The 15,978-nt window shown below is 47.2% G+C and overlaps 1 protein-coding gene across 1 annotated transcript; it reads left to right on the top strand.

Moving 5' to 3' along the window:
• Positions 1 to 3,382: 3,382 nt before the first annotated feature.
• LOC136538222 (pescadillo homolog) lies at positions 3,383 to 15,904 on the top strand. Its single transcript, XM_066530213.1, has 14 exons — positions 3,383 to 3,508; positions 3,606 to 3,691; positions 3,939 to 4,067; positions 11,041 to 11,160; positions 11,240 to 11,365; positions 11,747 to 11,831; positions 11,912 to 12,022; positions 12,595 to 12,688; positions 12,820 to 13,145; positions 13,258 to 13,365; positions 14,037 to 14,158; positions 14,591 to 14,801; positions 14,908 to 15,129; positions 15,493 to 15,904. Exons 1-14 carry the CDS (start codon positions 3,485 to 3,487, stop codon positions 15,583 to 15,585), a joined length of 1,857 nt encoding a protein of 618 aa, XP_066386310.1. The 5' UTR covers positions 3,383 to 3,484; the 3' UTR covers positions 15,586 to 15,904.
• Positions 15,905 to 15,978: the final 74 nt, after the last annotated feature.

Below are 15,978 nucleotides of genomic sequence, written 5' to 3'. Positions count from 1 at the left end.
AGCCCACAATAAACCTTACAACCTAGACCTAATACCAACTTAACCCTATATATAAAAGGTGGATAACACCCCCTCACAGCCTCACACCCTCATATTTTTAAAAATCTCGGCATTGTGCTTTTTTAAAATCTTTTTTTTCTATTTTTCTATTCTTTTTTTTATGCTTGTGTAAATCCTCGGTTAGTTCAGTCGGAACCGGAACCGAACCGAACTAACCGAAACCGATTTTACTCGGTTACAAGATTTACGAAGAACCGATCGGTTCCTATTTGTAGAGAACCGAATTTGTGTCATAAACCAAAGAACCGAATCGAAACCGATCAGTTAACCGAACGCCCAGGCCTACCTGCGCCTGCACCCCATCCACCTCACACCGTTGGTAGAAAGGGGAGGCGACGATGTGTTTCAAGTGTTTTAGGCATTTTTAGACATGTTGCAAATATATGTTTCAAGTGTTTCAGTTGTTTTCAGACATTTGTTTCAAGCTTTTTGTCTTGATGTTGCATATGTTGCTATGGCTATACGCATGTTTCAAGTGTTTTATCTGTTTCAGAACGTCTATTGCAAGTGTTTTTATCTGAATATTGCAAGTGTATGTTCCGAATGTTTCATCCATGTCGGTGTTTCGAGTTATCACCAACAAGTAAATTTTTAATATTGCGCGTCTGGCTCAGATGGTGTGCTAAGAGGACACGAGGTTTATACTGGTTCGGACAGAATGTCCCTACGTTCAGTTCGTTGCTTCTACTCGTGTTACTAGCACTGAAAGTTTATAGTAGGAGTTACAAACGGTCGAGAGAGGGACGTGTCCCAAGTCTCTGGTGAGAGGAACAAATGGGTGCCAAGAGCTCGGTCGCTTCTCGGCTGTATGCTTGTGTGTTCTAATCGGTTCGGGGTTCGAGTCCGAATTGGTGTGATGTATTTCGATGCGATCGATTCGAGTCGAGTCCGATGCCCATTGTGGGACGCCCTGCTTTTCCTTTTATAGGCCAAGGAAAAACACATGTTATAGTAGAGGAAGAGAAGAGAACGAGAGAAAGAAGTCCTTCAGGAACGCCGGGTCCTTCTTCTCCTCTATGCGGGTCCCACGCGCCCCTGTAGACGTCAATAGGGATAGCTTCTCGTTGCGGCCCTGTCTGTCATTGGTGCCTTATGCAGGCGTCATCTTTCGGTCATGGAGCTCCACTCCGTCTTGGCGGACGTCGTAGTGAACTGACACGCCCGTTAGTGTTCGTACGGGGGTTAGGCAGAACAGCACCGGTACGCCCGACGTTGTTCTTGACGTGAACCCCCAGGTATGTCCCGTTGTGGGTCGCGGGCTACATCAAAGCGTGTCAGTCTCTTCTTTAACATCAGAGCTTTGACCCAGACCCATATGCTTGGACCTGGAGTGGTTGGCGATGGTATGGGTATCCGTCGGGCGAGATGGAGTCCCCGGGCTCGGGGTCGGATGAGGCGGAGTTCCTCCCCAAAGGCCGGGCGAGGCGGATCCCAAACCTAAGAGTCGGGCGAGGCGGAGCCAGCCCTTGGAGGTCGGGTGAGGCAGAGCCCGCGGCCTCGGTGTCGGGTGAGGCGGAGTCTGCCCTCAGAGGTCAGACGAGGTGGAGCTTACGGCCTCGGCGTCGGGCGAGGCGGAGCCACCCTCAGGGGTCGGACGATGCGGAGCCGGCGGCCTCGGTGTCGGACGAGGCGGAGCCACCCTTAGGGGTCGGGCGAGACGGAGCCCGCGGCCTCGGTGTCGGGCAAGGCGGAGCCACCCTCAGGGGTCGGGCGAGGCGGAGCCCATGGCCTCGGTGTCGGGCGAGGCAGAGCCAACCCTCAGGGGTCGGGCAAGGCGGAGTTTGCGCACCTAGGGGTCGGTTAGAGCTATAGTTGTGCTCTTGATTGCTCGGACGAATCAATGTTGATGGTTATTAGCTCCTCTTCAGGTACCTTAGTATTAGTCCCGACAATCCGTATGTTGTAATTGTTTTATACAAGTGTTACAAAAAACCGTTAAGGACCCAAAACGTTTCCATTTTCTCTTTTTTTCATATTTTTGGCTACCGTTTTTATTTATTTTTACCCTAAGACACGGAAACATTGGAAAAATCTCATGAACTGGATTTTCATTTTTTTTCACTTCCGTCACTGTCGCGCATTGACTATGCTGCCTACAAATAGAAAATGAGTCAAAACTGGAGTTTGACCATTAACGGGCGGAGTGCAACAACCTTTGGTAACCACTTGGTTCTTGAATTTAAAATAGTTTTTAAACTTGCTTGGCTATGTCACCTTAGCCTTTGAACTCACAAATTCCTCGTTTATACCCTTAAGCATGTTCGGTCGTGTCATCTCGGTCCCTAAACTCACAAATCGTTTGTTTAAATCCTCAAACATAAGCAATTTCGTCACCCCGATCCCTAAACTCACAAATCACAGTCGGAATAAGTGCGGCCATGGCACCGCTCGCCCATAGGGGCTCGCTCAGGCACGGTGGTGGTATAGCCCCGTTTAGACTGGTTATGAGACCCGAAACAAAGATCGGACATTTCAATGGGCAACTTGCAAGTTTAGGGATCGCCATGACATGACGGAACAAAATTTGAGGATCTAAACGGACGATTTGCATGTTTAGGGATCAAGATGACACAACAGGAAATCCAAATGAGTGATTTGCGAGTTTAGAAACCTAGATGCTACAACCGAACAAGTTCGGGGTCTACTGGTGGGCTTTGCTCAATTTAAAAGATACATGTCAAGGTTGATGGATTATCTCATGAAAATGGCAAGAACATAGTTCATGCATGTTTTCAATAAAAAAGGCATACATAACCTCAAAATTAATTAAGCTCCACAATAAACCAAAGAAGAATCCTATTAATGATTATCCGATATGCAGTGATGTATAAAGAGAAAAGTGTTGATACAGTTGATACATATTCATAACCATTAATTAACCAAACATATAGGGGCCATTCGCCTAGTGCAAAAAATACACTGTTTATAGCTGAAAGTTACTGTTTATAGCTGATTTCTTCTCACAGATTCATCTAGATTCCTCCAAACGAACGGAGTGATATGCATGTTAAGACCAAAGTTGATACTTTCTCATAATCATACGGCACAGTATACGGATTTGCAAACCTATAAACTTTAAATTAAACTCATAAACAAATAAGTATAATATAATAAATAAAAAGTTTAAATATTCCCCCTCCGACATGTATTTCTTCGACGTAAATAATTTCTTCGGGCTTAATTTTGCACGCACCATTTGCCACTTTCATCTGATTATTTGGCCAAGACAAAATATATTATATTTCCAAAAAAAGGGGAAAACTTTGCAAGTTGACGCCTCTGGGCAGGCCGACATCTTCACTTCTTCAGCCCAAGTGCCAAAGCCTCCGCCCGCCGGCATATAAACCAAAACCCTAAAACCCATCTCCGCCTCTCTTTTCCCCTCCCTTTCCCGGCACGGGGAGTGACCTTCGCCGCCGCCGCCATGCCGAAGCACTACCGTCCTGCGGTAATCGTCTCATCGCCCTGGTCCTCCCTGTCTCTCAAAGGACCTTCTCTTTGTGATGTGCCGTGGTCCCTGACGTGTTGTTCTTGCCATGTCTTAGGGTAAGAAGAAGGAGGGGAATGCGGCAAAGTACATCACGAGGACCAAGGCGGTCAACTACCTGCAAGTTAGCCTCGCAATCTTCAGGTTCGTTACTATCTCCCGATTACCACTGTTTATTGCCGGCGGGCCGTCATCTAGACGGCTTACTATTTTGAATAAGCTCGTGGGATGCTGATGCCAACCATGTATGCTGTAACTGGGAAATTGTCATTTTTTGCAGTTATTTTGTCCACTGAGCTTAATTACTACTATTTGTTACTGTCTTCTACATGGCTCGTGTTAGTTCGAATCCTTGAGCTCCATTTTTTTGACACTTTCCTATTTATTGCAGGAAGCTATGCATTCTAAAGGGTGTCTTTCCGCGGCAGCCAAAGAAGAAGGTGGAAGGGAACCACAAGACCTACTACCACACGAAGGATATTGCATTCCTTGCTCATGACCCTTTGATCGAGAAGTTCAGGTAGCTTTTCATACCAAATATTTGTGCCACAATCCTCAGTTCAGGGAGGCTACAGAGGGAGTCACTCTAATTCCTTATTGCTCTATATAATGCCTGGGGAATATTATAATATTCCATGAATACCTTTGTATATGTATGTTCAGCTTGAAAAGTGATTTTATGTGTGTTAAGTAATGGAACGGTATTAGGGATTGTTTGGATTTTTGTTCTTTTAACAATATAGGCTGAACTAAATCAACTTCGACTAAACCATTATCCGTTTTTTCTTTCGAAAAAAATTACAAAAAGGATAAACAATATTCACTTTCAACTAAAGAAAGATGAGTCAAGATTTAACGGACATTTTTTTCTAGAATGGTTAAGAACATTTCTAACGAACTGATCTTTTAAATGGCTGAATAGCTTCATCTGAACAGCCACTTATTCATGCTAGTTAACCAGAGCATTAATTTATTTGGTTTTATGAATCAAGATGTTATGGTGGGCAAGGTGTACCATCGGCGGGATAAGCCAGGCGACAAGGCAAGTGGCTAAGGCCACGCCAAGGAGCCGGCTGGGCCGCGGTCACCACCCTTTGGCAGAAGGAGTTAGGCACATGAATCTATTGTCGTTAAGTTGTTAGCATATCTAGAGTCAGTTGGGTTATTCCCTAAAGATTAGGAAGTTGGTTATTGAGTCTTGTATAAGTTAAACAGTTTGCTTCTAATACGATTGAGCTTGGATTGAGACTTAAGTCTCCCTTGGGCACCCGGCCCTTACCTCCTGTTCACCTTCACCTTATTGTCGTCAGCCCCAACCCTAGGCGCCGAGCACGGCGCCGCCCGTGCGTCGTCGCGTGCTCAAGCCCAGGCCTCCAGTCCATCACCAGTACAACCTCAGGAGCGCTATCGCTAACAATCTGGTATCAGCGTTCATGTCGACCTCGGGTGCTTCCGTTTCCATCGCGGTGCCGCTCACGGCTGCACCGCCACCGACGGTTCCGTCCACGGGCGCGCTGACCCCGGCGGCCACGACGACACCAGTGTCATCGTCTGGGATTCCTGCTCCCTCGCAGCCGACCATTGAGGAGTCCCTGGCGATCCTCATGCACGGGCAGCACCAACTCACCACGCTGGTCAATAGCATGCAGCGCCGGATGGGGGAGATGTCGCTCCGGCTCTCGTCCGTCGAAGGCACCGCGGCACAGCTCATGGGTATTCCCTACTCTGCGTCGCAGGCCCTGCCCTATGGCATGCCGGGGTATGGAGGCATCCCGGTACTGCCGGCCTCCGGGCCGGTCATCTCGGAGATCATGCCCACGCCCTCCCTTCCGACATCGGCGGCGACAGCGACGGGTTCTTCATCATCAAAGCCGGCCGCAGATTCGGCCGCAGATTCATCCATCGGCCCGCAACCTCCGTCGACCGGGCTGCCGATCCAGAGCATCCCCTTTCCGCACTCGCCATCCCCGCTGCCGACATTTTCATCGATCATGGGGACCGCAGTCACGACGTCTTCAACGGTGGTGCACCAGGAGCGCGCCAACCGATCCTAGTCGCAGCACCACCTGGACGATCTCAATGAAGGCTATGGCGTTCCCAAGTTCCACAAGCTCTCGTTCCCGCTCTATGACGGCAAAGAGGACCCCCTGGGCTGGCTCAACCGGTGTGAATCCTTTTTCCGTGGCCAGCTCACCAGGGAGGTCGACAAAGTTTGGTTGGCCTCGTTCCACATGACCGGGGACGCTCAGCAGTGGTATTACATCCTCGAGCGCGACACGGGACGACCATTGTGGGCCAACTTCAGGCTTCTGTGTCACCAGCGCTTCGGTCCGGCTTTGTCGACCAACCATCTGGCCGACCTCGCCCGACTACCGTTTACGTCCACGGTGGACGCCTACATGTCGGCGTTCCAGGCCCGCCTGGCACACGCAGGTCGATTAGATCCGCTCCAGCAGGCCCAGCTCTTCACCGGTGGACTGTCGGAACACATCCGGGTGGACGTGGAACTCCATGAGCCTGCAGACCTTCACCGGGCGATGCGGTTGGCCCGGGCCTTTGAGCGCCGGAACGCCGCCAGGACACCTACGCTACCAGCCGCGCCTCAGCGTCCTTCGCGCTGTACCTCACCAGGACAGCTTGGGAGCTCGTCATCATCGCCCACGCCGAACGGCCAGTCTTCAAACCGCCCCTTCCGTTACTTGACGCCCACGGAGATGGCAGAACGCCGGAAGCAGGGCCTGTGTTATAATTGTGACGAACCATACGTCCAAGGGCACAAGTGTGCTCGCCTATTCTACCTGGAGGTTGCTGACTACATTGTGGAGGAGCCTGATTCGGATTCTGCGGATGAGGAGCCTGACGCCACCGCTGCACCAGCACAGCCCACCATCTCTTTGGCGGCGATAGCGGGCATTCCAACTGCCACCACAATGCAGGTCTACGTGCAACTCGGTGGCGAGCAGTGCATTGCGTTGGTGGACTTAGGATCCACCCATAATTTCATCAGTAGCGCGGTGGCGCGACGTGCCGGTATCCGCTTCCAGCCGTGCCCGGGCGCGGGCGTCACAGTCGCGAATGGCGACCGCTTGGACTACCGTGGTCTGGCCCGAGACGTGGGCATTCGCATCGCGGACGAGGCATTCACCGTGGATTGCTACACGATTCCGCTCGACAGATGGGACATGGTCCTCGGAATCACCTTCTTGCGGACATTGGGACCGATCTTATGGGATTTTGATGACTTGTGCATGGCATTCACCCGTGGAGGGCACCGTGTTTTCTGGCGAGGCATTGGTTCGACAAGGTATGACGTCCAGTCCACTCATCTATACGCCATGGACGCTGACAGGCCGCTTCTGGATACCTTGCTGGCCTCCTACGAGGATGTCTTTGCTGCACCACAAGGACTGCCACCGGCGCGGACGTGTGATCACCGAATACATTTGCTGCCTAACACGGCTCCGGTAGCAGTACGCTCCTACAGGTACCCGCGGCTATAGAAGGACGAATTGGAGGCTCAATGCGCAGACATGTTGCAACAGGGCGTCATCCGGCCTAACACGTCGGCATTCTCGGCCCCGGTGCTCTTGGTGAAGAAGCATGATGGGTCGTGGCGGTTCTGTGTTGATTACCGCGCACTCAACCAACAGACAGTCAAGGATAGATTTCCCATCCCTGTGGTCGAGGAGCTGCTTGATGAACTCCAGGGCGCTCGCTACTTCACGAAGCTCGATCTCCGCTCGGGGTATCACCAAGTGCGTATGCACGTCGATGACATTGAGAAGACTGCGTTCCGCACTCATGAGGGCCATTTCGAGTTTCTGGTTATGCCTTTCGGCTTGACAAACGCACCGGCCACCTTTCAGAGCTTGATGAACTCAGTCCTTCGGCTGTTCCTCCGTAAGTTTGTACTTGTGTTCTTTGATGATATACTTATATACAGCCCCAATTGGTCCTCGCATCTGCAGCATCTCAATGCAGTACTCTCGGCGATTCGGGCTAATCAACTCCGGCTTAAGCTTTCTAAGTGCTCCTTCGCCCAACCGACGGTGGCCTATCTCGGCCATGTCATCTCAGCAGCCGGAGTCGCCATGGATCAAGATAAGGTGGCGGCCGTCACATCCTGGCCGCAGCCTCGCGCACCTCGCGGCCTGTGCGGGTTCCTTGGGTTAGTAGGTTACTACCGCCGTTTCATCCAAGGGTACGCCGCCGTGGCTGCCCCTCTCACCAAGCTGCTGAAGAACGATGGGTTCACATGGACTGAGGAGGCTACTGCTGCTTTCGTCGCCCTCAAGGAGGCACTATCGACGGCGCCCGTTCTACAGTTACCGGCATTTGATCAGCCGTTCTTGGTGGATTGCGATGCCTCGGGCTCCGGGTTTGGCGCGGTCCTACATCAGGGAGATGGCGCGCTAGCGTTTTTCAGTCGGCCCTTCGCCGCACGGCACATGAAGATTGCAGCTTATGAGCGGGAACTCATCGGCTTGGTCCAAGCCGTGCGTCACTGGCGCCCATATCTGTGGGGGCGCCACTTCACCGTCCGCACCGACCACTTCACCCTCAAGTTTTTGCTCGATCAACGGCTGTCCACGGTGCCGCAACATCAGTGGGTAAGCAAGCTTTTCGGTTTTGATTTCAGCGTGGAGTACAGGCCGGGGCGCCTCAACATTGTCGCCGACGCGCTGTCACGTCGTGGTGACGAAGTGGCCGCCCGCGACGCGACCGACGCCGTTCTGGGCGCGCTCAGTGGTCCAGCGTTTCAGCTCTACGACGTGCTCCGGCAAGAGCTCTAGGACGACCCCAACCTCCGGGCGTTCCGCGACACGGTGGTCGCTGACCGCGGCGATCCGTGGCGAGTGGTGGATGGCTTGGTGCTCCGGGGCACCCAAGTCTTTGTACCTGCGACGTCCCCATTGGTATCGACGGTGATCGAGCTCTCCCACTCGGTTGGGCACGAAGGCATACAAAAGACCCTGCAGCGCCTCCGCCAACACTTCCTCGTAGACCATGATCGCCGGCTGGCGGAGGACTTTGTGCGTGCCTGTGCTGTGTGCCAGCGCAACAAAACTGAGTCCCTCCACCCCGCCGGACTGCTGCAACCATTAGAGGTGCCCTCTTCGGTTTGGTCGGACATTGCTATGGATTTCGTGGAGGGGCTGCCTCGCGTCAATGGAAAGAGCGTGGTTCTCAGTGGTGGACCGTTTCTCGAAGCATGCGCACTTCATTGCGCTCAGTCACCCGTACACTGCAGCATCGGTTGCCAAGGCATTCTTCAAGGCCATCATTCGGCTACATGGGTTCCCTCGCTCGATCGTGAGTGATCGGGACCCGGTCTTCACGGGCAATGTGTGGAAGGACCTCTTCAAGCGCGCCGGGGTGTAGCTTCGCATGAGCACGGCATTTCATCCACAAACCGACGACCAATCGGAGATTGTCAACAAGACCATAGCTATGTATTTACGCTGCATTACAGGGGATCGGCCTCGCGCGTGGTTGGAGTGGCTTCCTTGGGCAGAGTATTGTTACAATACGTCCTATCATTTGGCGCTCAAGACGACGCCTTTTGAAGTGGTTTTTGGCCGGCCTCCACCGGCTCTACTGCCATACACAGAAGGCTCGGCCTCGACGGAGATAGTGGACACTCTTCTTCGGGATCGGGACTCGTTTTTGCAGGATGTGCGTGAACGCCTCCTACAGGCTCAGGAGTATGCTAAGCGTCACTATGATGGTCATCATTGCGCCGTGGAGTTTTCCGTGGGCAATTGGGTGCTACTCCGGCTGCTCCACCGCCCTGCACAGTCCCTGGTGCCGGGCAAGCGTTCCAAGCTGAGCCCACGTTTCGCTGGGCCGTACCAAGTCCTGGAGCGGATTGGTGCCGTGGCCTATCGTCTTCAGCTGCCGGATGGTGCCAAAATCCATGATGTTTTCCACGTCGGCGTCCTCAAGCCGTGGCGTGGAACGCCACCAACGAACCTGCCGGCACTGCCTCCACTTCGTCACGGTCGTCTGCTGCTGAAACCTGAGCGCGCTCTCAAGGCACAGCTACGTCGCGGCACTTGGCTGGTCCTCATCAAATGGACCGGCCTGGATGAGTCTGAAGCCACCTGGGAACCGGTCGATGATTTCAAGACTCGCTTTCCTGACTTCCAGCTCGAGGACGAGCTGTTTGTCGAGGAGGGGAGAGATGTTATGGTGGGCAAGGTGTACCATCGGCGGGATAAGCCAGGCGACAAGGCAAGTGGCTAAGGCCACGCCAAGGAGCCGGCTGGGCCGCGGTCACCACCCTTTGGCAGAAGGAGTTAGGCACATGAATCTATTGTCGTTAAGTTGTTAGCATATCTAGAGTCAGTTGGGTTATTCCCTAAAGATTAGGAAGTTGGTTATTGAGTCTTGTATAAGTTAAACAGTTTGCTTCTAATACGATTGAGCCTGGATTGAGACTTAAGTCTCCCTTGGGCACCCGGCCCTTACCTCCTGTTCACCTTCACCTTATTGTCGTCAGCCCCAACCCTAGGCGCCAAGCACGGCGCCGCCCGTGCGTCGTCGCGTGCTCAAGCCCAGGCCTCCAGTCCATCACCAGTACAACCTCAGGAGCGCTATCGCTAATACAAGAACATCTTTTTTTGTGCATTAGTCTATTTCCCCTTTTCTGCCATGTGGGGTGAAAATTTGTATTTTCAATTGAAAGAATGAAACAAACTTAGTGTGGGCAACAAAGGCTATTAGCTGTGCATCGTGGACTCTTGTACATAATGCTACAATTTTGGTATATTTGTAAGGGCCTGTAATTTTAAAAAAAGCTATTCTGGATTTTGACTTTGGAAAAGCTGATTTTGGATTAAAATTCTGTATGTAGTGTATAACATATGGAATATCACTAGCGCTAACCATTACATCATATCAGAATCCACAAAAGAAGCTCCAGAAGCATGCTGTTTGTTTCAGCTTCTGCTTCTTACTGGCCCTAAGAGTGGTAGCCTCTTGGCTCCTTGTTTGTTGGTGATGAATATCTTACTGGATTATCGTGAGACGAACTAGTGGTGTCTTAGTTACTTGGCTGTATTTGTTTTCTCTAGGAGCGAATAGAGTATATGAACAAGATCATGTTAAGGGCCTGTTTGTTTCAGCTTTTTGCTGGCTTAGCCCAGCCAAAAGCCAGAAGCTGAGACAAACAGCCTAGCTCTTGAGCTGGCTTTTGAAAAGATGGAAAGCTGGCTTCCGAGGAAATGAACTGAAAGCTGAAAAGCACGTTTTGAGGAGCTTTTCTGGCTTTTGGTGTGCTGAGAAGCTAAAAATTTATTACAAAAGCTAATAGCAAAAAGCCAACAGCTAGAAACCAAAAGTCAGAAAACCAGCTTTTGAGCCAAAAGCCCAAAAGCTGCAGCTCAAACAAACAAGCCTTAAGAATGCTACATTTTTCCTGAGGAATAATTCCTATTACATTGTTTAATGTGCTTAATTCCTTAATGGTATTCCTATTTCATTTAATTCAGGGAGATTAAGGTCCATCGAAGGAAGGTTAAAAAGGCTGTTGCTAAGAAAAACAGGGATCTCGCAGACAGGCTGTTGAATCGACCACCAACTTACAAGCTTGATAGGCTTGTCCTTGAAAGGTATAACTAAACATGATTATCCATGAGTTCATCGAGTACTCTCTATGCAGCATTAACTGTTCTTTTCTTTATCGAACAGGTATCCAACATTTGTTGATGCTCTTCGTGACTTGGATGACTGCCTTACAATGGTGCATCTGTTTGCGGCATTACCTGCTGTTGATGGTGAACGTGTTGAAGTCAAACGAATCCATAACTGCCGCAGGTATGCTTTGTTTAAAATTACCGTCTTTTTCTTGGCCTGAGACTCATGTTCTTTCCAAGTGCACTAGGTAATTGTGCTCTGAATAACTATTTTTGTTGTCACTATGTGTACAGCTATATCTTGCCTGGAATTTTGGCTTATCACAAAAAATCTATAGGTTTCTCTAATATCCTACATGGTAACCTTCAAACTTGCATGTAATCTGTGGATTGCACTTTGTGGTCCTCACCAAGTCACATCCAAAGTAAAATCACAAATTTTATAAATGTAAAAGCGTGTGCTTTCATCATTTCTTTTTATGTAGAGGATATTTATTATTTTCTTCTCATATGATGAAGTCATTTCAAATCTTATGTGCTTTCAAATGTTTTGTTTGTATAGGTTAAGCCATGAATGGCAAGCATTCATATCCCGAACTCATTCCCTGAGAAAGACATTTATTTCCGTGAAGGGCATATGTTACCAGGTAATTATGTATCCCATGATTCTTTTATCTGTCTTTGCATACGTGATGGTCAAAATTCATGATTATGCCACGTAATGCAGGCTGAAGTTCAAGGACAAAAGATCACCTGGCTAACTCCTCATGCTCTTCAGCAATTATTAACCGATGATGTTGATTTCAATGTGATGCTCTCTTTTCTAGAATTCTACGAGGTTAACAAATATGAACCGCTCCTTAGTTCTTGTGTGTTTCATGTTTTGTGCAACTGTCAGTAAATTTCAGGCCAAGACTAATGATATGGCAGTATATTTTATCTGATTTCCGATTATTAGTTATTTGTCTTGTTTTTCATCAAAGATGGGCTTGTTATAGACAAAACGGTGCTGTGGTTTTCCTTGGTGCATAAGCCGCCTTTGATTCTTTTAACCCGTAATCATGGAATGGTAATTTGCAAAGGGCTGAGAATCGTGTAGGTTCTTGATCAAGACACAGTGATGATATTGTAGTGCTTGCATTTCGATTGTAGGGTCGCTGAGCAATTCATTGTCAATCAAGATATCATATTATGACGTCCAATAACTAATGTAGTGTTTTAGAAGCTATATACCGGTATTACATGGTTTTTTGTTGTTATCTACATCTCCCTTTTCCATGAGCATAGTTTCAATAGTTGGCTATTGACGCCATACATTTTGACATTTTCATGAATGCTCCCTTAGAAAGTTCAACAGTGCTATTTCTGGTGTTTGTTTCAACCTTTTGACTGAGCCTGTTGTGCCTGCAGACTCTTCTAGGATTTGTGAACTTCAAGCTCTATCATTCAATAAATGTAAATTATCCTCCTATTCTGGATCCACGTCTGGAAGCTTTAGCTGCTGGTATGTTCTGGTGCTTACTATTATTATTCACCTCTGTCCATTTTCTTGGATGTATACACTGCCATATTATTTTTCTCTGTTCTCTAGTTTTATGCGGACTCCTTTTCTGATATCATGTTGCGTGGTGCCAGAGCTATATGCATTGTGCAGATACATGTCTGCTGGTTCCAGAAGAATGATTGGGAATTCACAATCTGACGAAGTTATGGAGGATAAGGACGAGAAGACTAAAGCTGATGGAGTAATTGAGGAAGAGAAGGATGTGAAGAATAAAGCAAGCTCAAAAGCAGATGAATCTGAGCTCAGATTAGCACAGCTTCAACATCAGCTCCCAACTAATGAACCTGGTGCACTGATGAATCTTGTAGAAGAATCGACTGCTGATGATGCAGATGACGACGATACTAAAGAATGTAAAGGTTTATTTAAGAACTTAAAGTTCTACTTGAGTCGGGAGGTAGGTTATTGGAATTTGTCATTTCTGCAAGCCAAATTTGGGGTTGCAGATCAATTGATTTTTCTGATTTGAATATCTTTCAAATTTTTTAATCCTTTATATGCACTTTCAGGTGCCTAGGGAGTCCCTATTATTTATTATTGCAGCATTTGGAGGGACTGTTTCATGGGAAGGAGAAGGAGCTCCGTTTAAAGAAGAAGATGATGATATCACTCACCAGGTTGATTGCATTCTCAATAATATATTACACCAAAGTTTAACTATATAGACGGTGACGTTGATGTACCATCTCTAAAGTGAGATGCCACTAAGTACTACGACAGAAATGTCATAGTAGGGGCAATAATTACTACAATACAATTTTTGTATGTGACTAACTGTTCAGATTACACTCGGTGCCATCATATCTCGTAATTCATAAACATAAAAGGTGATCAATGAAAAGTGCGCAAGTGAAGTAAAATCAAATGGTCCATGGAAGTTTTTTTTATGCTTGCTAGTATCCATATTGTAATAAAAAAAAGGAGTATGATATCTCACACTGTATAGCCTTTTATTTTGAAGAGTCCATGATACGCCTTTGAACAGATACATGATTCACAGTGACAATACTGCACTCATTGCCTGTGCTGAGACCAACTCACTGACATGTGGGGCGGGGATCATCAGTGATGGTGTTACCCCTTCTAAGCCAATACACTATCACGTGTTTGCCCTAGTATAATATCTGTTGTCTGTTACAACCGTTTCGTACGTCTACTTTGATTTGTTTTTTTCCACACTATTCTTTTATTAATTTATGATAGAAGGTTGTTTTATGTTTGTTTGTTTGTTAGGTTTCTTTGAGTTGCATCTCAATTTACTTAACCTACAACTTCTGTTATAATGCAGATTGTTGATAGGCCGACACAAAGCCATGTTTTCCTCTCCAGGGAGTATGTTCAACCACAGTGGGTCTTTGATTGTGTAAACGCTCGTATCATATTGCCGACAGAAGGTTATCTTGTTGGAAGGTATGTCACATGGGGATTGTGATAACTGCGACTTTACCATTGCACCATATGTCAGATATGCTAAATTGTAACTGCTTATGCTGTAGAATCTGTTTAGTGACAATGAATATTTAATATCAAATTGTAACTGCTTATGAGACATGATTATAAATTTGCCAAGTCCTGCACTCTTTTGGTGACAGATGCCTAGATTGCCAGTTGCTCTCCATTTGCTACTGATATAACTTTTTAGCTGTACGCCTAGCCTATTACTTACTAGTTGCTAGCGCTGCTACTAATTTCTTGGTACTGCTACAACTATACCACATGTTGCTGCTACAATATTGAGTTAATTTTCACCGCTGACGAGAAGACCATGAATTATATTGTGCAATAATAAAGAAAAGTAATAATTCGTAGGCTAGTATATGACAATTTTTTTCCATGTTGCAGAGTACCTCCACCACATTTGTCTCCTTTTGTGGACAATGATGCTGAGGGCTACATTCCTGAGTATGCAGAGACAATAAAGAGGCTGCAAGCTGCTGCTCGCAATGAGGTCTTGCCTCTTCCAGGTATTGGTGATGAAGATCTAGACAATTCATTGGTAGCAGCAATGATGGATCGAACAGAATCTAATGAAGCTGCTGAAAAGAAGAGGAAGGTGGGTAGTGTTTCTTTCAGTTTAAGTGGTTTTCAATGCTTCTGTTTTTTCTTGTATTGAATGCATTTCGTGTAATGATCTCGGCATGTCTTTTCTTTTTCCCTAGTTGGAGATGCTAGAGAAGCAATACCATGATGAACTGAAGATGGAAATTGATGGCGTTGCTTTCTCTAGTCTGTCAAATAAGGAAGGAGATAAATCACCAGATGCCAAAGATGATACTCAGTCAGATCGCGAGGAGGATGCCAGTAAACAAGAGAAGGATGATGATGACATTGGTACTGCTCTCATGTCTCGCAAGCAGAGAGGCCTTTATAAAGCTATGAAGGTATGTGTACTCTATCTTTCGCTGTACGCCTGTATGCACTACTGGTTTTTAATGTGAATATGGTTACAAGTCCTTATAATGCTCTCTATAGAAATAACTTCCATTCCTGTTAAAAAAGGTTCTAGTATAGTGCATGACTGTTAGCTTGATACTAGTAAAAGCTTTTCTTGTTGACTTGATAGTTCCCTCTTTGATAATATCTACCTTCACATGCATTTTTGCAATAATTAGTTGACCGTTCTATCATAGATTCGTAGTCTTTGATTTGTCTTGCTTCTGATTGCCTTTCTCTACTATCTCAAATTATTATTAACATCTCTTTTGGATGGCTTTTACGACTATCCTGTTTCTTTGTGAACACAGATGGGCAAAGAAAAGAAAAAAGAGAAAATTGAGCTACTTAAGAAGAGAAAAAAGACCGCGGATTCTAGTGCTTCTTCGAAGAAGCGTCACTGATGCTCAGAGTTCGCCAGCGCCACATAAATCTTCATCGCATTGGTGTGGCATCTCTAGTAGAAATGTTGCCATGTGCTCATCTGCGTGCCAAGTCCCCGGGATGAGTGGTTGTCTTTTGATATCTCCTATATGTATGCTGAAGATGATCTCAAGGAATATGTACCAGGAAACTTGAATAGAAAGTTTTGGTCTTTATTATTGTGTACCAGGAAACTTGAATAGAAAAGTTTTGATCTCCTATGTACTAAGCATTTAGAGTCGTTATTATTGTTTAGCCTGGATATGTTGCTTGTCTTTTTTTATAGAAAAGGTTCAAGAATTAATTTGTTGGTTTCTGTGTACAAAGTTTTTCTCGTTGGCAGGGTCTTTTTTTTTTGTGGGGGAAAGGTAAAT

This window comes from Miscanthus floridulus, chromosome 2 (assembly GCF_019320115.1).
Source record: "Miscanthus floridulus cultivar M001 chromosome 2, ASM1932011v1, whole genome shotgun sequence".
Classification (NCBI taxonomy): Eukaryota; Viridiplantae; Streptophyta; class Magnoliopsida; order Poales; family Poaceae; genus Miscanthus; species Miscanthus floridulus.
Note: the sequence above shows the minus strand (reverse complement) of the source record. Positions and strands in the feature narration are given on the sequence as shown.